The sequence below is a fragment of the Odocoileus virginianus genome, chromosome 8, assembly GCF_023699985.2.
Source record: "Odocoileus virginianus isolate 20LAN1187 ecotype Illinois chromosome 8, Ovbor_1.2, whole genome shotgun sequence".
In the NCBI taxonomy this organism is placed as follows: Eukaryota; Metazoa; Chordata; class Mammalia; order Artiodactyla; family Cervidae; genus Odocoileus; species Odocoileus virginianus.
The window spans coordinates 34,963,561-34,990,736 of NC_069681.1; the positions used below are offsets into that span (position 1 = coordinate 34,963,561).

A 27,176-nucleotide genomic window follows, 5' to 3' on the forward strand; every position below is an offset into this window, starting at 1 on the left:
TGTAAAATACAAGGAGCGAGGGTACCCGTGATGTTCCCAGCCCCTGCCAGGGTCTTCTGCGGCTGTCTTTCTCTTTTTTTGATTAATATTTATTGGCGCACAGTTGCTTTGCAATGCTGCGTTAGTTTCCACTGCACACCAGAGTAAATCAGTCACAAGTATAAACCCATCCCCTCTTTTTTGGGATTCCCCTCCTTTTACGTCACCACCCAGCATTGACCGGAGTTTCCTGTGCTGGGCAGCAGGTTCTTAGCGGTTACCTATTTTATACACGGTAGTGTCATATATGTCAGTCCCAATTTCCCAATTCACCCCACCCCCCCCCTCCCCGCCCTGGTGTCCTTACACTTGTTCTCTGTGTCTGTGTCTCCTTCTGCTTTACCAATAAGTTCATCTGTATCGTTTTTCTAGAAGGGCTGTCCTCTAGACAGCCTATTCCATTCTTTTCCACCCTGATGCAGAATTCCTCAATCCTTCTGCTTCTTCTTAGCCGCCAAAACAAACAAGCTGGCCAATGGCCTTAATTACTATGCACTTCTCTTCTGATTAAACTACGGATTCTCTTCTCACCACTGCCTGAAATGGTTCTGTGCAAGACTGCTGCTGACCTCTGAGTCACCTAATCCACCAAGGGAAGTACTGTCACGGCTGCTCCTGGTCATCCACTCTCGGCTGGACAGTCCCAAACGCCCTGGCCCTGCTCTCGAGGCTTCTGGAAGCCTCCTCTCCGGCCCCCTGGTTTCTCTCCAGGTGACCTCTTCAATCCTGTTTGCCGAGCCCTCCTCTGCAGGCCAATCCTAATCTGTTTCTGTGTTTTGAGAACCCATCCCTGGCTATCTTCTCTCTCTCCATTTCTCCTTCTCCCTAAGCAAGGCTTTCTAGTCTCCATTGTTTCAACTCACGATGCCACATCTATGACCTCAATGAGCTATGTAGTTACTGACCCAGGCCCTGTATTTTATGACTTTCAGAGGTCACTGCCCGAGTGACCTCATGGTGGTAGATATAAAGATGCCACAGCGTATGTGATAGTTTAGTCACTCAGTCGTATCCAACTCTTGCGACTCCATGGACTGTAGCCCGCCAGGCTCCTCTGTCCATGGGGATTCTCCAGGCAAGAATGCTGGAGTGGGTTGCCATTTCCTCCTCTAGGGGATCTTCCCAACCCAGGAATCGAACCTGGGTGTCCTGCATTGTAGGCAGATTCTTTACCAACTAAGCTCCAAGGGAAGCCAACTCATAGGAATCTCAAACTCAAGAGATTCTGCACAGAGGTATTTATCTTGCTGCCAAAATCTAATCTCCTTCCTCCATTTTGTTTCTTAATGAAACAACTGTCTTGCTTCAGCCTCAAGCCAGGAGCCTCGGTTATCCACACTGGTCTGCCTCCCTCATCCGCATCCATCGGGTCATTCTTCCCCAAAGCAGCCTCAGTAGAGAATGCTCCAGCATCTGAGTTAGACCAGGCTCCCCTCTGAGATGGGGCTTCTCTGGTGCCTCAGACGGTGAAGAATCTGCCTGCTAATGCAGGAGACCCAGGTTCGATCCTGGACCAGGAAGATCCCCTGGAGAAGAGAATGGCTACCCACTCCAGTATTCTTGCTTATTGAATCTCGTGGACAGAGGAGCCTGGCAGGCTACAGTCCATGGAGTTGTTGGACATGACTGAGCAGCTAACACTTTCCCTTTCCCCTCCTGAGACAGCACTCAATTCTCTGCTCATGATCAGAAATTATTCCACCCCATCAGCTACAGGGGTGTGGTATCTTTGGCAAATGGTTCTTCATCGGATCACAACAGAGATGTTTATCATTTGGCTAGTCTGTGGATCCTGTGTGAGTGTGTGGGTGCAGTTGTGAATTTACAGGTTGCTTCTTCTCCTTACACACTTCAGGCAGGAAGGCGCTCCCGCCAGAAACAGGCTTCCTGCTGTTCAAACCACCCACCTTGCACCTTCAGCATCACGGGGAAGCTTGCTTAGGAGTTGGGAGGTTCTCCTTCCCTCCCCACCACATCTAAACAACAAAGGAGGACCGAATTGCTCAGTGAGAAGAGCCTGGTTTCAGTAAAATGAGGGAAGACACAACTTATGCTAGATTTCCACGTATGCAGCTCTCATCTTGGAACCTGACCCCGAACTTCCAAATGGGCATGCCACTTGACAATGCACATGAGACAGCTCTTCAGTTCATCCAAAGGACATCATCTAGATATTTTAGAGCGAATGCTCTGGACGGGGCGGGGCGAGAACTGGGGGTCTCGGCTCCCACAGGTACTGAACAATCTCCTGTCTCTCACAGAGAGCATCCTGACCCACGGGGAACCAGGCGCAGCGGGGCAGGCAGGGAGGAGGGGCAGGGAGCAGTGATGGAGGCCAAGTTAGATTGACTTCACTTCCTTTCTTCCTTTGCCAACTCTTTATTAGAAGAGCAGTGCAGTGATGTTAAAATCCCAGATGCAAGGGGGACCTTCCTTCCTGGTTTGGCTAGCCGGCAGAACCTTATCTGTTCCCCTCAGTTTGCAGAGTCTTGGTTTCATTTGGGAAACTGCTCTGGGATAGCATCAGGATCCTCTGTGCCCAGTCAATCCACTGATGGGGGGCAGCCCGAGGGAATGCGGTGAAACCAGGCTAGGGCCCCGGAAGTTCACGCAACCAGTATGGGCAGCCTGGCCCCCTTCCGTCGCCCTGCCCACCGCAGCACGCGGCAGGGGCCAGCCCCCCTTGGTCCCAGAACATGGAGTCAGCCCTCGGGAAAGGGGACAAGACCTGCGCTCCTGCTGCTCCGCAGAGAATTACCGTCACGTTTGCGCTTCCTCTGCATGTGAACGCCAGCGAACCTGCAAGTCCAGTGCACTGGCCTTATTGTAAAGAGCTAAAAGGTCACTTGATTATGGAGAACATGGAAAAGTAATTATAACTCTTCCAGAACAGCCTCTGGACATTAACCTCACAAGAAAAGGGTCCTTGTTGGGAAGATGGGGCCGCGTATTCACTGTCTGCATAATTACTGCGCGACAATGCAGCGGAAAATTCTTTTGACAATTTTGCTCTGGAAACCCACGTACCAAGGAGCCTCCCAGATGCTGAATTCTGACCTGTGCACCATGATTAATGTGCTCCAGGGCACAACTATGTGTTCTGTCAGCACAAGGTTGAACGAACACACACACACACACACACACACACACACACACACACACAATATCTCTGACTCTCCCAGACCCTCTGTAAATGTTCCATTCACCACTACAGACAGACCAAGGCTCCGCCCTTTCCTCCTCCCTCTCACAACAAAGCAAAGAATCAGCTCATTAGATTAAAACATAAAAGCAAAACCACATAGCTTGGAGCTAAAAGGGCTGACTTTTTCAACTCAGCTCTGGGTCAGGGTGCTCTCTGACTCCAAGAAAATAGATTTAACTTTGTGAATTTTTAGGCTTCATTTGCAAAACAAACATCATGCCCTAATTCTTACCATTCCTTGTGGTTCCTATGATTCTAAGTGTGTGGGGGTGGGGTGGGGTGGGGAAGAGGCTGTAATTATGTGTGTCTGTGCTGTTATTGTGCTAAGTTGCTTCAATCCTGTCTGACTCTTTGCGACGCTACGGACTGTAGCCCGCCAGGCATCTCTCTCCATGGGATTTTTCCCGGCAAGAATACTGGAGTGGGTTGTCACGCCCTCCTCCAGGGGACCTCTTGCGTTGGCAGGCGGGTTCTTTATCGCTAGCACCATCTGGGAAGCTATGCATCTATGTATCTGTATGTCTATGTGTATCTATGTAAATAAAAGAATATGTAAGTGAGCAAATAAGACAAATCTTCCACTAACATGTAGGGTAGGAAGGGCAGCTGGGTTCAGAAAGCAACAAGTTAGCCAGAGTAATAGATTTCATATGTGTGTGTATGTATATATTAGTTGCATGTAATAGATGTGGATTTCAATATTCTTTGATGAATTTCAATACCCTTTGAGATCCCTGGAGAGGAAACCTCATGAATGTGAACATTAATTCACATCGCCGCTTGCAGGGAAGGCACCTGTGGTGTTCTTGCTGGGCTGGGGTACACTGTTTCCCCCCAGTAGCGACACGTACGTGCCCATCCTGTCCTCCGGCTCAGGTGGACACGGCAGCCTCAAGCCCTCAGCCACCCTGTGCTCATCAGCTATGAGTACGTTATAGACTTGCCTAAAGCCACAGCTTTTCTTCTTCCAAGTTTACCAGGTCCAGTTTAATATGAGGCACAAGAGTTACAGCCCACTCACAGGCAGGCTTGATAGCACCAGATGAGACCTGGGTTTGGTTCTGTTGACGGCCATGCATTAAAACACAGCACAATAGAAGGGCCTTTTCAAACTCATCAGCGGCCTAAGTGTGTTCCAGCAGAAATCCACCTGCAATTGGAAAAATCATTTCCATTTTTCTAAACAAACAAACCTAAAAGTAGCTTGCTCTGAAAGCACAGTGGGCCATATAGACAGGAATAAGGCAGACAATTCAAGAAAAATAGCTCCTGCATATGCTTGAGAACAGGCAATTTTACTCCTGTGTTAAAAGGAAACAATCACCAACCACCACTGGCCCCCTAGGGGGACAGAGCGAAGCTGAATCTGGGCAGGACACAGTGGGAAGACCCAGCGTCCTTAAAGTGTTTTTCTTGCCTTTGAAACAAAGATGAAATTTTAAATAATAAATTGATATAAAAAAGTGTACATGCACTGCCCCCCATTGTATACCCACGATCCATATCTTGCCCTAACTTCCTTCCACCATGTATTCTTCCAAGCGTTTTTCCAGGTAGGTCACACTGTCTTGTCTCCAGTGAGTTTCATGGTTTAATTTGAAAGTAAGGATTTTAAACCCTTTTTGCACGGCCTTCTTTTAAAAATCAGTGAAAATATTTTCAAACAAAAGCTTTTACACAAGAGAAGTAGATCTGCCTGAAGCAGGGAGCAGAGGGCTTGGATGGCCTGTCCTTGAGTCTTGCGTTTTGAATACAACCTCAATGACTGGACAGCTTCCCTGGTGGGAAGCACTAATGGTATTTTATTTTTAATATTAACATGTTGCAGACTTTGCATGTGAATACTGATTTTCTAAGTGTAAAAGCATGGTCCATCATCATTTGCCAGGCACCCTTCTGCTTTGAACCTCTGAAACACAACAACAAACTAAATAATCTTTACAATTTACCCCAGAGGAAACCAAGACATTTTCACAAATTTGTTTCATAAGTATTTTGAGGAACTATTGCGTGGTGGGCCCTGTGTTTGCTGTAATGAGCACTATTCATTCTTTTTTAATACAATTTTTAAAGGTTACAACCCACTTACAGTTACTACAAGATATTGGCTCCATTCCCCATATTGTACAATATATTCCTGTAGCCTATTTTATACCCAAGAGTTTGTACCTCCCAATGCTGTGAAAAAGAACTTTCTATGATGATGGAAATCATCATGTGTTTTATGTCTGCTGTCCTGAACGCAGCCACTAGCCACATGGGTCTAATAACCCTTGAAATGTGGCTCGTGTTATCGAGAAACTGAAATTTTAATTTAAATTATTTTAAACTGCTCCAAATGGCTAGTGGCCACCATATGGGACAGTGCACTTTCGATGTCTTCGCTTATCCTTTTCTTGTATTGTTTCTACTTGTTAACTGTCTCAAAATTTTTGTGGAAGATGAGGCATAAAAGGATTGGCAGAGGCTAAGACTTGTGCATCGGGAGCTGAGATTCCAGGTGAACCAGGATGAGTGGGTGACACAGGAAGGTTAGTAAACGTCTTGGGAATTCAGAGACAGAAAGATGGAAGTTGGTGGGAAGGAGGGAGGGAGGGAGGGTGGAGTCAGTAAGCCTACTGAGCTGGGCTAAGTCAATTTTACAGGAAAATCAATGCAGTTAACTGACCTTGCTGGATTTGAGAGTGACTCGGGGATTTCTGACATGCAGGTTGACACCCTAACTTCCTGCTCAGGACAAAAAATTCATTAGAGCTGGAGCTGCAGGAGCATGTCAAGCCTGAGAGGCAGTGGGATCCCTCGTCACACGAGAATGTTCGTTCCACGAGACAAGGCACCACAGCTGATTTTACTCTAAACGAGCAAAGCTGTCACTGCTGGTAGTAAAGGCACTGTGGGGATGACAGGAGTTGGCGCACGAAAGAATTATCCAGCCATGAACAAAGTGTGTGAGGCAGGAATAATTCCCCCATGAAATAACTACAGGGCTTCTCTGCAGTCAACCTTTACAAATATTTTGATCTTGGGCGACAACAAAAATAACATGGAAACCGGTTCCTTTCCTTTACGTGGATGTGGGAAACAGTCCAGAGACATCAACTTCGGGGTGAAGAAAGCTTTCATGTCATATAAACGACCTGCATGGCAGAGTCAGCCAGCGCTTCATGGTGTGGCAGGAACCACTTTCCACTGGCGACCTCTCAAAAGGATGGTGGCCAGGGTCTGGTCCATCCTCAGGGATCCAGAGATGAAGTGTGGGGAGGCGGACTCTCGGGGTTGAGAAGAGGGGGGCAGGGGGTGTCCATGTGTGCGGTACATGTGTGTGCTCCTGACTCAACCAACCACAAGAGGATGCTGTGAAAAAACTGCCCTGGCTGGAGGGTGAGCGAGCTACCTTTGGGGGTGGTGGCCACAGAACGAGGAAAAAGAATAGTGTCTCTTCCCATCCTGTTTGCAGGACCTGCTGGTACACAAGCTCAAGACAACAGGCTGTCCGGTCACCAGGCTCCTGATGACCCCAAGTTCAAGCACAGGCCAGAGAAGACATGGAGTTTATTAACGTCAAAGGTCTCCACTTCGGGATAAAAGTGTCTGACCGGCTGGGATCATCGCCCACAACAGCCCTCACTGGGTCACTTAAGAAAGGTTAAAAAAAAAGCCTGTTTTTACTTTCCCGTCTATTTAAAATAAAGCCCATGGACCTCACAGAGCCGTAGGGCACTTAACGGAAGTAACAATGGGAGTTGGAAAGCGCCTCCAAGAGTGAGGAAGCTGTTGAGAAGTGAAACTGCACTGTGAGGTCTGCCTTCAGGTGGAAGGGCACCTGGACAGGTAAGCCCCGCCCATGCCAGCTGCATTCTGAACCCCTAAGTTCTGCTGGGAGTAAAATGGTACTCTTAGGTACCATTTTAGCTTCAAACTGAGGTCTTAACATTCCACTTAACCTCTCAAGGCCTGGCTGTGAATGCTGACTGGGTCAGAATGGAGGCAATTTAATCAGCCAACACACCTGTCACGTAAGGCTCATCTGCCCGCCTCTGTGAGGTTCCAATGAGCTTTCCAATGTTCCAGGAAAGTCCGTGGCAGCGCCCACAGAGAACCCACAGGCATGGTGACCTTCGTGTGAAAAGCACTGTTTTGAAGTCTCTTGTCTTCTTCTGCATCGGATTCCCTATGATTTTGTTTTTTCTATTTTTAAAAAATTGTGGCAAGATAATGATTGTCGGCAAAGAGACACCCCTTGGCAACAAAGGTCTAAACAGTCATGGTTTTCCCAGTAGTCACATACCGATGTGAGAGCTGGACCATAAAGAAGGCTGAGCACTGAAGAACTGATGCTTTTGAACTGTGGTGTTGGAGAAGACTCTCGAGTCCCTTGGACAGCAAGGAGACCAAACCAGTCAATCCTAAAGGAAATCAACCCTGAATATTCATTGGAAGGACTGATGCATGCTGAAGCTCTAACACCTTGGCCACCTGATGCAAAAAGCCGACTCACTGGAAAAGAACCTGATGCTGGGAAAGATTTGAGGGTAGGAGGAGAAGGGGGTGACAGAGGATGAGATGGTTGGATGGCATCATCAACTCAATGGACATAAGAGTTGAAGCAAATTCCGGGAGATAGTGAAGGACAGGGTAGCCTGGCAAACCGCAGTCCATGGAGTAGCAAAGAGTCAGACACAACTTAGTGACTGAACAACAAAAGATCCCTTGGAGGAGGAAATGGCAACCCATTCCAGTATTCCTGCCTGGAGAATGCCATGGACAGAGGAGCCCTGGGGGGGGTGGGGTATGGTCCATGGGGTTGCAAAGGGTCGGATATGACTGAGTGACTTACAGTTTCTCTTTTCACTATATAACCAAATATCTACCACCATAACCATTTTGCAAGTGTATAGTTCAATGGCATTAAGTACAGTCACATTGTTTTCTTGAACCTGGCTGATCCTTCTTGGAAGCTGTGTGCCCACAGCCTACCCATGTCTCCTTGCATGCCCTTCCCTGGGTCCCAGTTCCCCACCAGCCAAATTCCATCCCCGGCAGAACCTGGAGCAGGTATGCATCCATCTCTGGGGAATGACTTGGCCAGTTTGCGCCCAGCACCTGCCAGTCATTTTAGGGCTGGAATTTGGGGCTCCTGCCCAAGAGCCAAAGAGCTTTAGTGGCTTTCTCTGAATGCATTTGAACAGCTGAGTAAAATGTCCTCACTTGCAAAAGAAAAAGCACTCTTCATGTTTTCAGAAGTCACGGAACCTGTCCCCTTGTTTTTGAAGAAACAGGGTAACTTGGGCTTGGGCCTGAATGAAATGGTCCAGCCTCTTCTCCCAGCATTGACTTGGGAGAATGCACCATTTGGACAGGAGCAGGTATGTTTGCTGAGCCAGGCTTCAGCCTAATCATTCAGGAAAACGTCCTGGTAATTTTCCTGCCTTACAATTTCCCACTGCTGATGGAAGTGTATGACAGCCTAACTCAGGGCAGCAAAGAAAAGCACAGTGGCTGTGACATTTAAGTCCCAAATCTGGGGGACCTTGAGGTACATGGTAAACTTTAGATTTTCATTAACAATAATTAAAAATACTATTACTGGTTAAAGTCTGGAGTTTAGTTAATAATGTAGTGTTAAAAGAGAAAGGACAGGCCCAAAATGGAGTCACTTGGCTAAAGCCAAGACTTAGTACCTAACCAAACAACAGTCACAACCTCCCCCCAGAAGCTCATCCTAAACAGTCAGTCATTGGTCAGCACCAAGGAGGTCATCGGTCACATGGGCCCTCTTGATCCCCAAAGGAAGATGAGGTCATCTGCCACAGAGACCCCTGCCATCCCCCACGTAGGTAACCTATGTCTGCAATAATGTTGTTTATTCCTTGTTTTGCTTGTAAAGTTAAAAGTGTTAGCTTTCTAACACTGGTTAGTTAACTAAAGTCATGCCCAACTTTTTGTGACCCCATGGACTGTAGCCCGCCAGGCTCTCTGACCATGGAATTCCCCAGGCAAGAATACTGGCATGGGTTGCCATTCCCTTCTCCAGGGCATCTTCCTGACCCAGGGATGGAACCCAGGTCTCCTGTGTTGGCAGGCAGATTCTTTATGGTGTGAGTCTTCAGGGAAGCCTTTCCATTTCTGGAACGCCTCCCTCCTTGCCTCCTGGGACACTGCCCATTCATGAATCATTCAATAGAGCCAATTAGACCTTTCAATTTTACTTGCTCAGATTTTGCTTTTTAACAGAACCACCAACACTGGTTTCTTAGGTTTGAGGAATGTGCCCAGTGATGTAAGAAGCTGACATCAACGGAAGGGTCTGGAAAAGGAGTGTGCAAAAACTATTCTCATGGCAACTTTTCCCTAAATCTAAGATTTCAATTTATAGGAGAAGTTTATATTAAAAAATGGTCAGCCTTTCATCCCTCCCCTTGACAGGATGCCAAGCCTTTTATAGACACTGTCTCATTTAGTTGGTGTAACAGCCTGGTGAGGTGGAGGCCACATCTCATCTTATAGGTGAGGAAATGAGGCCGTTGACTGCTGGACGTGGACCTCAGGTGTTGGTGTGATGAAGGGTGCAGACACTGCCAGCCCACTCCATTTGGGCCTGTCCTTTTCTCCCATCTCAGAATATCAACACACACACGTGGTCTGTCAATAACCCAAAGCAAACCTTCTCTCTTAATAAACTTTATGTGATCCCATCTTTTCATTGAACATATTTGCTCATGGGTTGCTTCTTCTGTGCAGGCATTAACGGCCCACATGTCCTCTAAGACAGAACTAGCCAGTGATGCCTCGTTGGACATGGCCCATTCAGCCATGAGAGGGCCCGCCCCCTCCCCTGAGACTGCAAGTCTCCAGAAGACGAAGCCTGGCACTTGCTCACTCACCCATATATTCATTCATCACTTATAGAAGAAACAGAGTTATAAGTAAAACGCAAACCAAAGAATCAAAGAGTCACTGGTTTCTCAAACACTGCACATGAGTTATTCCAGAAAAATCATTCGACACAGTCATCTCAAGAAACTCTGAAAAAGTACAAATTTCTGGATCTCACCCCAACGTTCTGATAAAGGAGGGCTGAGTACAATGGAACAATCTGTAGGTTTTCAAAACTCCACTGGCCCACCAACCCCAGTGACCCTGATGCCCTGCCAGGTCTGGGGTTTTGTCCAACAGTAAGTACCTTCTGGAAGTGGACAACCTCAGCTCAAGAAACCCCAAGGCCGAGGAGCCGACTGCCTTGGAAGGCAGCCTGTCATTGCTAAGCTGCGCTTGCTGTGAAACCCTTCTCTGTGCTCAGATACAAGGTGCTTCCTCAGAAACTCACTCCTTTGTTTAAATTTTGTCCTCTGGTACAACTAAGAAGATGCTGACACCCTCCTTCGTACAAAATCTTCTCTTTGAGGCCAAATGCCCATACTTCCAAAATTTTTTTTAAAAAATGAAATGCATTCTATTAGCCCATTTCAATCATAACACTCAGAACTGGGTACAGTATTCTGAGGGAGCTCTGAGCCTTGAAGTTCCAAGGGGCAATCCTTGGTCTCCTTCTAATGAGGCACAGTCTATGGAAGAGGTTCGCGACCTTGGCGGCACATTGGAATAATGACCTAGGAAGCTTTAGGAACTACTGACGCTTGCATTCTACCTCTCAGGGATGCTGATACAACTGTCTGGTGTTCTGCCTGGTTATCAAGATACTTTTTCTTCCTTAAAGGTTCCAGGTGATTTTAATGAGCAGCCAATGTTGAGAGCCACAGATAGAACCAATATTGATCTCTTTCTCTCACTTTCTATTGGCTCACACTTAACTCATTCACACTCAGCCTTCTGCCGTGAATCCCTGCCGAGTCAGGTCATTTTCATCATGCACTTGAGGAATTGATTAGCTCAACTTAACGGCACACTTGGACACTGACTCCCGATAAACGTCAACAGTATGCCGTGGGTCCATTGTTGCAAAGCTACTGAAGGTCAAGTTGATGGAGCTACATATTGACTATGTGCTCTCTCTTGCTAGCCTTGAGTCTTTAACACGCTTCTGGCATCTTCATGGAAAATGAATAAAATTATAGACCTTTGAAAGATACGCTACTGAAAATTCTCTGGGGAAATAAATGACAGCAGGTGCCTTTTAAAGCAGCTGGACACTCTTTCACAGATATAGGCTAAAGATTTATGATCACAGATAAATCCAAGAGTGTCGCAGTCATTCTAAAATGAAACGGTGTTTCAAACAGCTCGGCAAAAAAAATTCTCTGGTGGCAGTGTCAGTAGTGAGAAGTGTCAGCAGTTAGAAGTGGAAGATCCCTGCCCCTCCATCCTGAATGGGGTCATCTTTCCCTTCTCACTCTGGACACTGGGAATCAGAACATGCCCAGAGATCCTCCGTCTGTGGTCAAGGACCACCCTTCGAGTTTCCAGCCCAGTCAGGACCAAGCAAGATAAGACGGCCAGAACAGGCTGGTGTAGGCACACCAAGATCTAAGAAGCGACTCAGCAACCCAGGGTCCATGACACTGTCATTATAATACGTGAGCATTATGGTTTCTGCTCCCCCCCTCCCCCACCCCAGATCTCACTTGGGGGCTTACGGGTTGGGGCCTGCACACTAAGGGACAAGTTATATAACCCAAAGCTGTCAATCAACTTGTCAGTCAAATGATACAGGACACAGGGAGGGACCACTAAGCTTAAAAACCCAACCCTACCCATCGTGGGCTTCTCAGGAGGCGCAGTGGTAAAGAATCTGCCTGCCAGTGCTGAAGATGTGGGTTCCATCCCTAGGGAGGGAAGATGCCTTGGAGGAGGGCATGGCAACCCACTCCAGCATCCTTGCCTGGGAATTCCCATGGACAGAGGAGCCTGGCGGGCTACAGTCCACGGGGTCACAAAGAGTCAGACAGGACTGAGCACGCATGCACACCCCCACTGTGGGACTGCTTCTGGTTTCCAGACCGCTCACTCTCATGTTTTCTCAGGAGCATACTTTCACTTTGCTTAATAAAAGTCTTGCTGCTGAAAACTGCTCTATGCCTCTTGTCTGAATTCCTTCGCTTGAGAGGACAAGAATCGAGGAAACTACCGTTCTGCCAGTGACAGCAGGACTGAGCTGAAGTCCCCGACACTGGGCTGCCAGGGCACTGCCAACTGAAGACACCGCCTGTGTGTGACCTCCCCAACCTTCTTTAAACCAACTGCCATGTGGGCCAAACTGCTGTATGACACATCTCAAGATGCTCTGAGCATACAGGAAAACTGTATGAGTACGCATCTCACTGGCCAGAAAATGAACTGCTGGATTGGTTTCTCCAGAGCTAGAAGGTCTTCAATTCCGCTATGAAAGCATCATTCAACTTTGTATGTACTAAGGAGTCAACATGGCAGAACACAATCGAAAGCTTTCCAGTAAATTTTGGGAAGACAGAGTTAGATGTTACAGAGCATAATTTTTTTTTTTAATTTCTAAAAGTGGTATTTCTCTTATATTCATAGCACCAATCTAGAGTAAGAGTCTAAACTGGCATTTTCAGCCTCTCATCATCTCCAGTAGAGCTGAGTTTTATACCTGTTCTCAGTCCAAGCTAAGCCCTCCTGCCTGGGGCACCTGAGTAAAGCCTCCCGCTTCCTTCTGTCACAGCAAAGAGAGCTGCACTGAATTCTCTCCAGGTATAAAAAGCATACAAAGTTGGGTATCTGAGCACATTTGCTTCACAGCACTGGGAGTGGCTCTCTGAGAATGTTAACCAGTGCCCGAATCCCCCACTTGGAATCCCCCAGGGTGGGACCACCTCACCCAGGTCTCCGGCAGGCCCTACAGTTACTAAAACACCCCTGAGAACACTGTGAACCAAACTCTCACCTGTAGTGAAGATGGACACAGTATACAGTGGGTTCCATTTCTGCCCAAAATGTAGAAAGCTTCTGCTGTTATCTCCTGGCATTTTTCAAATGCATGTTTACTAGATAGTCAATTCCTCATGTGTCTATACATGTCTTTATTTTTTTATTATTATTATTATTTTTTCATTTGTCAGAGGTAAAACTCTTTAATCTCAGAGCGCCCCTCCCAACTCCTGATCCCCACCCCCGACTCTCTCCCCAAAACCAGGGCCGGAGAGTGAGGCCCCCTGCCCTCCACCTTGGGTGGACGCGGGCCCTTTAAGGCACCTGTGGGGGTTGGGGGAGAGGGGCGGGAGGGATGCAAGGACGGGTTTGATTGGCAGGTAGTTGTGGGATGTAACCAATGAGAGGGTGTCAGACGCAAGAACCGGACCAGGCCATCCCAGAGGGGGCCAGAGGGACAATTGTCGGGACTTCAGCGAAAATCAACCCCAGCCCCAGTAGTGTAAAGAACGTAAATGTACATGTCTTAAAAAAAAAAAAAAAAACCCATAAGAATTTTCTGCAGAAGTTTCCATTTTAGGCCAAGGGACTTTGCATTCCACAGTACAGATGATTTCTCCTGATGTTTTGCATCCACAGATTAATATTTTATATGATATTTAATAAAACAGATTTAATATTTTTATCCAGCCTGCTCCTCCTGAGTATTTGGGTCAGTTCCAATCTTTTAATTCTGTCATGGATATCATTGCCATTTGTCATTTCACATATTAGAATGCATCCTTAAGATAAATTCTTAGTAGTGGGGATCAAGGTAAAAATGTGTGCATGTGTGGGGTATGGGGTTCTATTTTATTTTTTGGGGGGTCATACCACACAGCAGGTGGGATCTTAGTTCCCCAACTAGGATCAGACTCTTGCCCCCTGCAGTAGAAGTGTGGAGTCTTAACTAAAAGACTGCCAGGGAAGCCCCTATGGGGTCTGTTTTTCAAAGCACTCTTTATAAACACTGTGAAATATAATACTGAGAACAGCATGAGACGGAGGATACTTAAATGACTATGAAGCAAGCACCAGTAAAATATTACCAACATCCTAAAAGTTCCTCTTCTGCCTCTATATAATCGTCATCAACCTTCCAGAAGACATTACTATATTCTGTGGGATTCATTTCATTATTGTCAGAAAATATGCATTTTGAAGAACTGTAAGCCAAAGGAGAAAAAAAAATTTGGGATGAGATCTAACACGTATAGATTTACTTGGAAATCACTGTAGGCTTGGCTTGTCTGAAGCCAGCTTCTTGCTTTATCTTTGCTCATAGCTACTGCTTATAAAGAACAACATAAAAATAAAATGAGAAGCAGAGAAAGAAAGAGGAGGGGGGTGGTGGTGAGGCAGAACGCTCACCCAGAATTGTACTCACCACAGAGCGAGTCGTTGCTCAATTTCCTTGAGAAAATTTGTATGAAATTTGTGCAAAGGTTCAAAATTCGGGAATATGAGACTTTTCAAGGTTTCGGGCATGGAGTCCTCTTTGCTCACTGTGCTCTGAAACCACTGGGAATAAAAAAGAGGGCACATTTAGGGGCGTAGAGGTGAAGAACTGAGGCCTGCAGCTCTTTGGAGGCATAGCCCACCACGCTTGGAGACATAAGGGCTCTCCTGCCGCATCCATAGGATTTCAAGAGTGTCACAGGCTTTGAGGCTTTTCTGTTTTCCCTCCTTTCATTAGATGGAGTAAGAAGAACCATCTCTGCATTACCGCTTCCTGAAACTTGTTACCAAGTACTGTTGAAGCCAGGACAAATCTCTGAAGCAAGCAGCTACTCAAATCAAAACTTCCATTATGGCCAACTCCCTGGGTCACCCCTGATTTATGCCCCCACACGCCCTCAGTTCAGTCCTGAAGAAACTTCCATCGTTCTTCCTTTGTTGAAACGCTGAGCAGGAAGGTGGCTGAACCAAAGAGGTGAGGCCTCTGCCTGCACACACACACACCACTCATCTCACCGAGCTGAGGCTGGGCTGGGCCCCACGAGGACGGCTAAGCGCCTGCTCTGGAGGCAGACACCAGACCATTCCAACTGACCTGCAGTTGGCTAGCTCCTTTCCAGAATCCAGGGTCATAAAGACATCTGCCACCACGCTTTGAATTTAAGACTGAACAAGATGGATTAAAATGATAAAAGGCAGTCTTTGAGGCAGATTTTGCTGACTTCACTCAATTTATTATCAGAGATAAAACGAGGTTTCCCTTTCACCTCTGAGGTCTCAAGCAAAAATATGATGCAAAACACAAAGTTCTGCCTCGGTGCGGGCAGTGCAGACAGTGAAACATTTAATACTAAATTTCTCCACTTCAGAAACTTCCCTCCTCTGCACTTAAAAAATCACAATTATAAAACCTTTTTAGGGCATATTCCAAATTAAACATACCATTACTGCCTAATTTCTACAACTCAGGACTAAAATCCTTTTAATTGGAGTCGGAGAACCCGATATTTAATTAGATCCAGCTTGTCTCCTAAAGCTGAGTATTAGTCAAGATAAATTATGTAATTTAACACTTTAGGGGAAATGCTACACATACCGAAGTGATGACTTCAAGATCCTTCAGATACGTTCTCTCAGTGGTGGAGACTTCTTTAGCGATGAAGTATGCTTTGTCAGTTGGGAATCTCTGCAAATATTCATAAAAAGAAAAAAAGACAAAATAATTCGAGGCTCGGTTTCTAAGTGTGTCCTAGTTATAAGAAAGTCCTAAATAAAGTGACGCATTGCTAACTTATGATCTTTGGTTGGGTGGTAGCGAGGTTAAATAAACTCTTACTTATTCTCCTCTTTATGCGAGAGGAACTAGAATAAAGAATGGGTTTCTATGATGAGAAAATTGTCTAGGAATGTTTCCTTCCAACTAAATCCTACTGGCAGTGAAAGAACTCAAGTGAGTGTGTCAGTTACCACTGAAGACTGTTCATTCAAAACTGGGTGCCTGAAAATCTAATTAATTAGGATAGTATCAGAGTGATGCAGTCTTCAAGGAAATGAATGAAAAAGAAACCAGGCAGCCTTTGTCCTGGGCATCGGGGGCTGGTGGTACTGGTTTTTAGGAAGCGGAAGTTACATTGCTCCTGGGAACATGAAAGTGGCTGATCTAAAGAGCCAGGGTGACAGGAGGCAGAGTCCCTCTGTTAGGTGGGCAGGTGGCACTGCCCTAGATAGGTCTACCATTGGTTTTGCTTTTCTTTAACCAGTCAGTAAAAGGAAACCAATCTCCTGTTGTTGACCATCCTGCATACTTCCTACAGGAGTCTGCCCCATTCCACCTCTGGGGAATACACGTGAAACGGAGATGAGACCAGATACTTGTGCACCTGTGTTCCCAGAACATTAGGCAAAAGAGCCACGTGGAGGAAACAACTGTCCATCAATGGGTGGATGGATACACAAAATGTGGTACCTCCAGACAGTGGACTACCAGTCAGCCTTAAAAAAGAAGGAAATTCTGATGCAGGCTACAACATGCATCAACTTCGATGTTATGCTCAAGGAAATAAGCCAGTCACAAAGGCACAGACCCTGCATGATTCTATTTTATCGCTGTTACTCTGTCACGAAGTCGTGTCCAACTCTGCAACTCCATGGACTATAGTCTGCCGGGCTCCTCTGTCCATGGGATTTCCCAGGCTAAATATACTAGGGTGGGTTGCTATTTCCTTCTCCAAGGGATCTTCCCAAACCCGGGATCAAACTCGTGTCTCTTGCGTTAGCAGGTGGATTCTTTACCACTGAGCAAACTACTGGAATTAAAAAAAAAAAAACCCCAAAAATCAGCCGGTGAGCGCCTGCCCGTCCTCATACCTTCCTCCGGCCGTCGTCCTCGTCCTCGGCCCGCGGGCCTGCCTGGTCGTTCAGCAGGGGGCTGACCAGGGGGGACGCCTGCTTGGTGTCAGGGCTCAGGTTGGGCGACAGGATGGCATTGGTGGGCGCAGTTCCTCCCTGTGAGTTGATGGACAGCTCTGAAAGGTGAGGGCTGCCAGTCAGGGAGCCTGTTTGGGGATGAGAAGTATTAAAGGAAAAAAAAAAAAAGTAATTCCTTCTGGGACCCAGTCTCCACTTACAATTTACACCTTTTCCAACCATTAGAAGCTTAGACTACTATATTACTATATGGCACACTTAAAATGCCCTCCATGACTTTTTAGTTGCAGCAGCCTTCATCCTCAAGATACCATTCAGTGGAATCACAGTTATGTCATTAATAATAAGCTGGGGAATTCTGCTTAGAGCATAATTACAACAGTTTTAAAAGCATTCTGTATCTACAAATAGCGTCTTCATTTCCTAACTACTTCCTTAATGTCTTAAGAATTATTCGAGAAAGACACAGGGTCTATATCACAAGGAGATGTGGAAAATGACTAGAAAATAGCGCTATTCTAATAGAAGACTAAAGGACTTGGGACACCCAGGACAGACTACGTCTTGGAATAATGGGTCACAGCTAAAGAAAGGGAAAGCAGCTACCTCCCCATTCTACGAAGAACAGAAGCAAGCTGGTTATACCTGGTGATGGCACTCCATGTCTCTCTCACTGTTTGGGACAGAAACACTAGTATCACAATTATAGCAAAGGTGATCATTTAAAAATGCAAAGCTGGAGGTTATCACATTATCACAATTCCCCCTTTTGAGTCAAAAAATGACAGGCAATTAGTTATTCCTCTGAAAATGATACCAGAGTAAATCATAGGAAAATGTATAATTACCCATTATGAGTCAACCAGATGAGATGACATGCACATGAAAGCTCTTTGCCAACAGAATTTTGCAAATACCAATACCTCAACCTATTGAAACTAAGTGGGATGTTTCAAAATCTACTTCTAAACTCAAATGTTTCAGCCTAACAGATCTATAATGCTTATGCAGACTCATAGAAACTAGGATTAGGATGAACATAGTTTAAGTAGCCTGCAGCCCTGTCAGTTACCATCATAGAGAAAAACTACGTAAATGCTTTCTCTATTTTCCAGCATCCAGTTTCATGGTTGCGGCTACTCAGCCCAGTATCAAGGAGCTCGGAGAGAGATGTGAAGGGCTGTTTTCTGGGAATTCCCCCAGTTTTTTCACCTCTATCTTGTCTCTCTGGATGCATTCAGATTTGCTTGGACATTACAAGATAGGTCCGCCTTGAATGGAGCTGCTGGAGTCGGGTCGTGAACGTGACCCCAGTATGAAGGAACCATGCAGAAACCCCCTCCAGGCCCCACCCAGTCTCAGGTCGCCCAGCTTGCTGTGTCCCCTACATACGGGAATAAAAGCCACCACACCCATGAACAACAGAAAGCAGATATCCTGCCCACTGACTAAGAACAAGATTAGAAAATGTCAGGAAAAGTCAGATTCCAGAAGCTTGCATTAAAAAGAAAAAAAAAAAAACCCTCCATTTCAATGCCTTGCATTTTCATAAACATCATTATAACAAAGTCCTGATGTTAGACAAAGACCCAATCGCCCCTCTCGCACCACCAGACCCAGGAAAACCCGGAGAAAAAGGCCAGAAATTGCTTCACAAATGTCAATTTTATTGACACTAGTGCACAACTGAATACAATAATTTCGAAAGAATTTGAACTTGTCAAATAGAAATAGTGACAACAATCATAACTGCAATTGATTCAAGGTACTATGCTATTCTCTTAAGAGAAAAAAAAAAGAATCACAAAAAGAAAACTGTTATCACTACAAAGAGGAATTAGAAAAAGAGAAATTCTGGCAGTCTGGAGATCGAAACGTTTCATGCATTTGTGAGTCGCTGCTGGAGAGTCATTTTTTATTTGTCCACCATCATCTGGCACAATGTGGGGGCTTACCTTCAGTTCTCACACTGTGTGTGAGACCAGGTGAGGCTGTTTAAGGGAGACCATGCTGGGCCTTGAATCTGCAGTGATGCGGACAGAAAAAGCACTTGCCTCGTCATTGAAAGAGTTGGAGCCAAGAACAAAAAGCGGTTAGAAGGCTAGCATGGATGAGGAGTGTGGGTGGGGAGATAGTACCAAGGAAGCCGTGGACCGTATCCAGCAGCAGATCAAAAATCAGCTGCCACATCACGAGGGAGAGAATAAGGGTGAACACACTCAAGTGCAACCACATCCACCCTCCAAGGTCAAAAGCTGTTCTTGCCCTTGTGAATTCCCCCGGGGACGCTCCGGTTGGGTAGAAGCGGGCCAGTGGGCCAGAAGGACGATCTAATAGACGAGGGCTCTTGGAGAGGTGCCATGCTGCCAAGAAGGCAGGACACATGGCAGAGAAGATAGCCATCTAAAAGACTCCCCACTGGACCACACTGGAGACAGGAATCAGAAAGTGGGGCACCTAGAGTGAACCTGCTGGCAACCATGTTCCTAGGTAGGGTTGGGGAGTTCTAGAGTCCTAGAGCTCTGGGTTCAGCTACGTTCTCACTTATCATGTGGCCTAAAGATGTGTGTGTCACCAACATTACACGTGCAATACACAACTCTGGAGGAAGACCAAACTGTGGTAGCTCAAGTCCATTTCCAGAGGGGTTACCTCAACTGGCTTTGTGTCTGCTCCCATGGGGCTCAAGAAAGCCAAGGCGATACTGTATTTAAACAATAAGACCAATAAATCAATAAATACCAAGCAGCCTGTTCTAGAAATCTATCAGCAATGCTAAGGAGGGGAAGGATCCAAAATTCTGAAGCTGGATTTTACCAATCTGAGCCACATCCATGGAGAAAAGCCTCTTTCCTCCTCTTGCAAGAGAAACTCCTCAAGGCTTTGCAAATTCAAGGATGACAGGGTTGCAAACACAAGCAGGTAGGCTCATTTACCATTCAGCAGCCAGTGGAATATGCGGACGGGAGTAATTAGTAGAATTTGGCAGCCTGATGAGTAATTAAAATTCTCTTTCAGCTATGAGCCAGGGTGTGGCAAGGGTCTGTACAAGCTCATGTCCACAGGGGCCTGCCCTTGGTCCAGTGTGAGGACTGGGACCCAAACCTCAATGTCTGAGGTCACACTTATCAGAGTTACATGTAACCAATTTTCACTGAAGTAGTCCATCTTATTAAAAAAGAAAAAAAGGCAAGCAAACATGGTGGTGTTAGATAAAATGAGTTTGCCCGATTTCTGCAGCTTCATAAAGCCTGCTCTCATCACAGTCTGTCACCTGCCTTGAAGGCACAGCCCTGCGCGCTGAGAAGAGGCCACTGGCATTCACTGCTACCTGCCCTGTGAACATATTAATGCCAGGGAATTGTATCATCTTCCTCCTTGACACAGTGTTATACATCTCCTTCACTGACACGAAGGAACTTCTTTCAGCCAGGGGCCCTAGGTAAATAACTGGGGGGGGGGGGGTGTCATCTAAGAAAAGCACCTGGTTATTAAGGCAATGGGTAGAAAGAAGTATGAAGAGATTAGAAAAGGATCAGTTATACCTCGAAAATCTGGAAGCTTTTGATTTAAAAAAAATTTTTTTTTTTCTTATTTTTAGAAATCGCCCTGCATGTTTTTAGCATTCAGTTATATTTCTGGCTTATAACCTTCAGGTTCTTCACCTGTACCAAATAACTTCCTGACACCCCGCCCCTACCCTTCAGCTGTATCCAGTGGGATGAATTTATGTCACTCCCAAGGACTAAACACACCTTTACCAACGTTACTCTTGAGGAAGGCATTTCTGGTAATTGCTTTCAAAAGTCCTTTTACATGTACACATTCTCATGGCATGGACAATTATGGAACTTCAAATTAGCACTGTGATATTTATGGATTCCAGTTTATCACCCAGCCTGGAAAACGGCTCATCACTTTAATGTAAAATACATTCGTAATTCTTCTCTCTGGCTGCACGGGGAAGCTGGGTTTGCAGCCTCACCCACCCTGGAGCGTCTCTCCACCAACTCTCCGGCAGAGGCACATAAAGAGCAGGAACATAGTTTGTGATCAACAAGCCAAACTCGCACCCTCCTTCCCCTTCTGGGACTAGGCACAAGCCTATTAAAGATAACCATCTTTAATAACTCTATTAAAGGCTTGAGAGCCAACTCACACAAGCCTGGGAAAAGAGAGTTTTCTGTTTTTCAAGTCATAAAAAATGGCATTTTGAACACCTAGTTGTACCTGCCCTGCTTTAAATTAGCCAGTAAATTGGGAATCCTTGCTTTTAATTAGATAAGTGTTATTTTTCCCGTTAAGGAGCGAATCAGAAAACCTGACAACTTTAAAAACAGTAACCCACAGGTTTGTGAAATACAAAAATATCTGAGATTGAGAATCCTGATGAGAACAAGACCATTGATGGCTTTCGCAAGTCCTCTTTCCAAAATTTAGAGAGTATAATGATTAAAAAAAAATCCATGCAGGTTCCTCAGTATTTCCCCACGAGTTACACATTTGGCAAGCTTCTAAATGTCATCCGTCCATCTTGTCTTCTGTTATTTGGTTCTAAAATATAGGAGATTGCATCTCTATGTACCCACAACGTGCTTCAAAGGCACATGTAGAAAATACATTACAGATGCAGGTTTTCATTTATTTTTAAAAAGGCTCTTTCTAAATCCACAATCTCCCTCTTAAAGAGAAGACAAACTCTCTCTGGAGACGGCTGCATTTGAAAGCCAGTTATCAAAAAAAAAAAAAAGTCAGTATTATATTCTGGCTAGTTTCCAGAACAAGCATGATTCATTCTAGTCTGATAACAAAGCTGGATCCCACCCCAATGGAATATGTGAGGGAGAAAAAAAAAGGGCTGACAGTATTTCATTGAAATTACAAGATTCCATAAGAAAAACCAGATTACAGGATTACCAATCATAGCAGGGTGGCCTTCTTCTTGACAGCTTAGGTTGTTGTGGGAAATGTACATGCTTCTTAGACCAAGTTCCTTGAAGAAAAGTTTTACAAGCAGCCAAACATCAGAGTTACTGTTCATCATGAAGCAATTCAGAAAAGCAACAGTGATGCAAGTTGCAGAAAAATAAAGAGAAATGCTGCTAATGGGAGAATGTGGCGGTGGCGGGGGTCGCAGTGTCTGGGTTGGGGTACACGGTGCTTTGAACCAGTGAAAAACACCATCTTGTACTTAGAACAAAGCTTCGGCCATCAGCAGGAAAGAACAGTTACAATTGACAGTTTTTACAGCAAGATACCTGTTAGGTCAAGTATAACCCTCTTTCGGTTGAGATTGACAAGCGCTATGAATCCCGTGCATACACCGTGACATGAGTTTGGCCTTCCCTGCCTAAGGAATCAGCAAGCTCACTGTTACTGGAGAAACCGGCTACCATCCCCGAGGAATAAATCTATGCTTTAGTGAGGAACTGTGCTCAGCCGTGGCGAGAGGATGGAACCAGACAGTATCTGTGAGAGCCTGCATTCTGGGTAGACAGCAAACCATGACGCAAACAGCTCACTGGCCACAAGGCGCCAACTAGGGCAGAGCCAGATAAAGTTCTCTCTGCATTTCTACCTGCCCTTGACTCCTTAACAAAACATGCAGCTGAACTCTTATAAGCTATATCCAGTTTGCTGTTCCCTTTGGAATAGAGATGTGCCTGGGTACTTAGCTGCTCAGTCGCGTTTGACTCTTTGCGACCCCACGGGTTGTAGTCCACCAGGCTCCTCTGTCTGTGAGATTCTTTTCCAGGCAAGAATACTGGAGTGGTTGACATTTCCTCCTCCAAGGGATCTTCCAGACCCAGGGATCGAACCCATTTCTCTTGAGTCTCCTGCATTGCAGGCGGATTCTTTACCACTAGCACCACCTGGGAAGCCTACTGGAATAGATGTGCCCATGGAACGATAGGAAGCCCATCTTCTGGCGAGCTGTCCAAGTTCCCCTATGTAAGCTCCTTCACAGATGCTCTCTGTTTCCACGAGCCCTGCCATGCCCCCCCAACTACAGAGATCCTGCTCACTTCCAAAGGCCACCCCCACCCCCTCACAGTATGAAACGCAGGTCTGGAGAAGATGAAGTCAGGAAAACAAAGTCCGTTCTGTTCACCTTCTATTTCCCCACCTTTAGTGAAATACAGTACCACTGAGCAAGACCGCTCAGGATGTCTCCGTGGTAAACTTGCTGTTTAGTGAGCAGGATCACTGTATTCTAGAAGAAACAGATATTCCAAGTACAAATTGGTATTCAGTCATGTAAAAAAAAAAAAAAAAAGACGTCAGACAGTGCTCCAACAATGCAGGGAACAGAAGGTACATGCTCTGAGGATAAAGACAGAACGTTGGGGGGGGAAAAAAAAAGCTTTTTTTTAAGGTAGGTACATGCTGACCATCCAGGGCATACCATGGCACGACAGAAAAATGTTTTCTCAACTCGATTAAACAAATGACAAAAATGAGAATGAAGTCCCCAGCCTTGTCTATTGTAAAATTAATTTAGCATATTAGAAATTTTTAATAAAATATTAAATACACACACACAGAGAACAGAAGGGAATTGGGTTAATAATAAAGGCCAAGCTTGTGAGATGGGGTTAGTTACGTTTTCATGGCAACTTTCCAGGCAGACAGGAGGTGAGGGCAAGGGACTGAATCCACTGGCCATTCGGGTGTGAGTGTAGATGGCAGCAGGGGTGTGTCTTCAACTAGGGAAGGCCTATCTTTGGTCTTTCTAGAAACCACTGCAGGCAGAGTGACAAATGCTTTCTTAGACAGGAACTTCCAGGCCCAGGAAAAAGCAATTGCTGGCCCAGTTTCATGAGCCAGGAAGGTCACGTGTGAAGATAAAGGTCCATCACAGGTTCCAAAATGACCCCTCTACTGTTTCCTATTTGAGAGGCAGTCAACAACCCCAATTTATAATAAAGCGAAAGCACTACTTCCAAACTCTCAAACTACTTACTCAAATGGAGTTAATTCCTGTTCGATGCTTTTTTACCACACATACACACATCACACACACACACACACTGATCCTCGCTCTCTCCTTACTATTCTTGGTTTACGTTGCATTCGGCAGTGATTTCTAACTACTACTCTTCAGTAGCCTGAAGTCTTTGCACTTGGCCCCTAGCAGCAAGCTCACGCAATTCCTAGGACCATTTCCATGGATATATCAACAGTATCTGCCTAGGAGCTAGCTAACCTTCCACACCGGCTCTCAGCTACACCCTTAGATCAGATAACCCATGTCAACTGCTATGAGGTTTTAATCCTCCCTACTTTCAAATATAAAACCACTCCAAGACATATCAGGGTAACCTGATCTAGCACCCACACCAAGATGCCAAGGAGCTGTCTTCTACTGGAAGTTATAACCAAATACCAGAGGCCAAGAAGGCTGCCAAAGGCTGTTTGCAAGGCTAAGCTGTGATGTCTGCATTGTTTAGTCCATCCACACGGAAACGATCCTGAACAAATCAAGGTCTCTTTGACTTTTAAAGCTTTTAGGAAAAGAAGATTTTCTCCTTCTACCCCAGGTTCCAACAGGGTTTTAACTGCTTTCATTAGACAAGAAAAAAAAGTTCCCCATGCTGGAGGTTTCGTCTATGTTTTCCGTAGTGATGTGTGGTGAATTTTATGAAGCAAAATCTTTTTTGTTTCCACAAGACTCAACTCCTCTCAGATATATCTATGACATATAAATCAGCATTTGCAACTTCCATTCATAGAGGAAATACTCAAAATCCCTAAATTCCCCAGGAAACAGTAATAGTCCTTTTCCAAGTATGTGTCCAAACAGGTGGAAATCAGGCCACTTTTGATCTTTGATGTCTACAATACTAGGCCAAATCATCATGGGTATTTTTGCTTTTCATGATGATGATGACTTTTTTTATTTTTAAAAAGGCTGCCACATTAAGTGGCATGCTTATTTTGATCTAAAAGTCATGGCTTCAATTTAAAAACCGGCAACCGGCATTAGAGTTATACACAGTGTACACTAGAGACCCGATTTCCCTGCATTACATTTCACCTAACTAAACAGAAACAGATGGAATTAGACTAACAAGGAAAACCCAGCACCAGTGAATTCTTTCAATGTCGCCAGAGTCAAGTTCTTTAATCACTTCCTTCTTGTAGAAGTCATCCACTAGTACCTTTCTTTCCATGCATTCTTATGAGCTTGACTCTAAAGCTCATCTGAGAGCTGTTAGCAATGGTTTATGTCAAAATGTCCACCTCTTCCAGGTTAAAAGAAACTTACTCTATTGCAGAGGGTGCATTGAAAGATTCTTCTGCAGTTTGATTTGTCAAATCTGCAGCAAGAGAGCAGACCCTTGGACAATGCTGCAGGGGTCAGGGGTGCAGATCCTCTGAACAGTAGAAAATTCACATGTTAACTTGGAATCTGCCCTCTGTGTTATATATTTACACTTCCGCATCTGCAGATTCAACTAACTTTGGATTGGGTAGTGCTGCAGTATTTACTACTGAAAAAATATCCAAGCGTAAGTGGACATGCATCATTCGAATCCCTGTTGTTCTTCTAAAGTCAGCTGGAGCTTCCTCCCCATGAAACTAGAGGAAGGCCAGCCTTAGTCATTAAGCTCTTCAAAGGATGAATGTTTATAGAGTACAAAGGAGAAGATGGAAAACAAAAGAGCCTTTCTTGGGGAAGCAACTCAGAGAGCTCTTTAAATTCTGTTTAATAAAAATAAGGACTCAAAGAAGAGTGATCAAAAAAGAAGCAAATAAACTCAAACCTAATGAGGAGGAGGACCCCACATTTCTTAATTGAAGGCTGGGCCTACCTGTGGTCCAATTACTCACTAACACCTTCAATTGCACCAAACCCATGAACATTCATTGGAAGGGCTGATGCTGAAGCTCCAATAGTTTGGCCTCCTGATGTGAAGAGCCAACTCAGTGGAAAAGACCCTGATGCTGGGAAAGGTTGGGGGCAAGACGGGAAGGCAGTGACAGAGGATGAGATGGTTGGATGGTATCACCAACTCAATGGACATGAGTGTGAGCAAACTGCAGGAGGTAGTGAAGGACAGGGAAGCCTGGTGTGCCACGGTCCATGGGGTCACAAAGAGTCAGACACGACGGAGTAGCTCAACAGTGGCAACATACTGTGCTGAAGTAGGGAATAGCACTTTAAGTGGAAAAAGCTGATTAAAGACATAGGAACACCGATTAAAGTTATGAAAAACGGAAGCTGATATACATGTTCACCAATTTAACAAAATTTAAAGTGGCATCTTAATATTTTAATTGTTTCTTCTTTTAGGAACTGCTTGACAACACAGTCAAACTGATTCAAGAGCTAAGATGCAAGTGGGGTTTCTGATTCAACTAGCTAAGATGCAAGTGGGGTTTCTGATTCAATTGTGGAGAGGCTGGGTTCCATATACTTGGTGGAAATTTCAAGAGGCTCATCCTATATTTTGGTTTTGCAGGCCTAGCCTTAGGAAAAAAAAAAAAAAAAAACCACTGCTTGGTTTGAATCTTCAAAGCAGCTCTGAGGACTCAAGTGGGAATTATTCACATCGTAAGTGCGGGCCACAGCAGCACAACTTGGTGAGATAAATCCATGAGAAGTTTCCAAATATGAATCACATACGCGGGGAAGAATCCGGCCCGCAGACATTCTTTAATCAAATGCCTGTCTAATAAAATGTTGTCAATGGCATACAGATGACTGGTAAAGGAGCCAGGGCAACTGGGTGTTGAGTTCTGGAGCTCATTAAGTGCATTTCTTTATGCTATGGGAAGTTCTTGCATTTTTATCTTGCCCCGAATGAACAACAACAAAGTACTGCAAACGGGTCTCTAATTTACATATTTTGAAATATTACTGAGCGTAAGATATTAATGCAAGGAGGCCATGGAGTAGCCCTGAGTGGCTTGAACATTTCTGCATCTCTCTCTGGCTTGTTTTCCATTCGAGGCCTTAAGAAGACATCACTGCATACAGCAGCCACGACGTAAAGACCTGGCTTCCTTGTTGATGCAGGCAACCCCCTCCACTAGCTGCAAAAAACTGGTGGACAGGTCTTGGGAAACCCTTTGGAAATCTGAAAGAATTCACGGGTCTCTCATCTCTGCTGCCCATTCTGTTTCTACTCAAGCCTATCTCTGATCTTCCTGCACT

General features: G+C 45.3%; 1 protein-coding gene across 1 annotated transcript in view; it reads right to left on the minus strand.

The window, feature by feature from the left end:
• The window catches only part of FARP1 (FERM, ARH/RhoGEF and pleckstrin domain protein 1), a 303,782-nt gene that overhangs the window by 22,378 nt on the left and 254,228 nt on the right, over nt 1–27,176 (minus strand). The window contains exons 14-16 of the mRNA XM_020902387.2: nt 16,955–17,142; nt 15,684–15,773; nt 14,517–14,650 (exon numbers count right to left, since the gene is read on the minus strand). Coding sequence (XP_020758046.2) covers nt 14,517–14,650; nt 15,684–15,773; nt 16,955–17,142 — 412 coding nt within the window. The remainder of the gene's footprint in view (nt 1–14,516; nt 14,651–15,683; nt 15,774–16,954; nt 17,143–27,176) is intronic.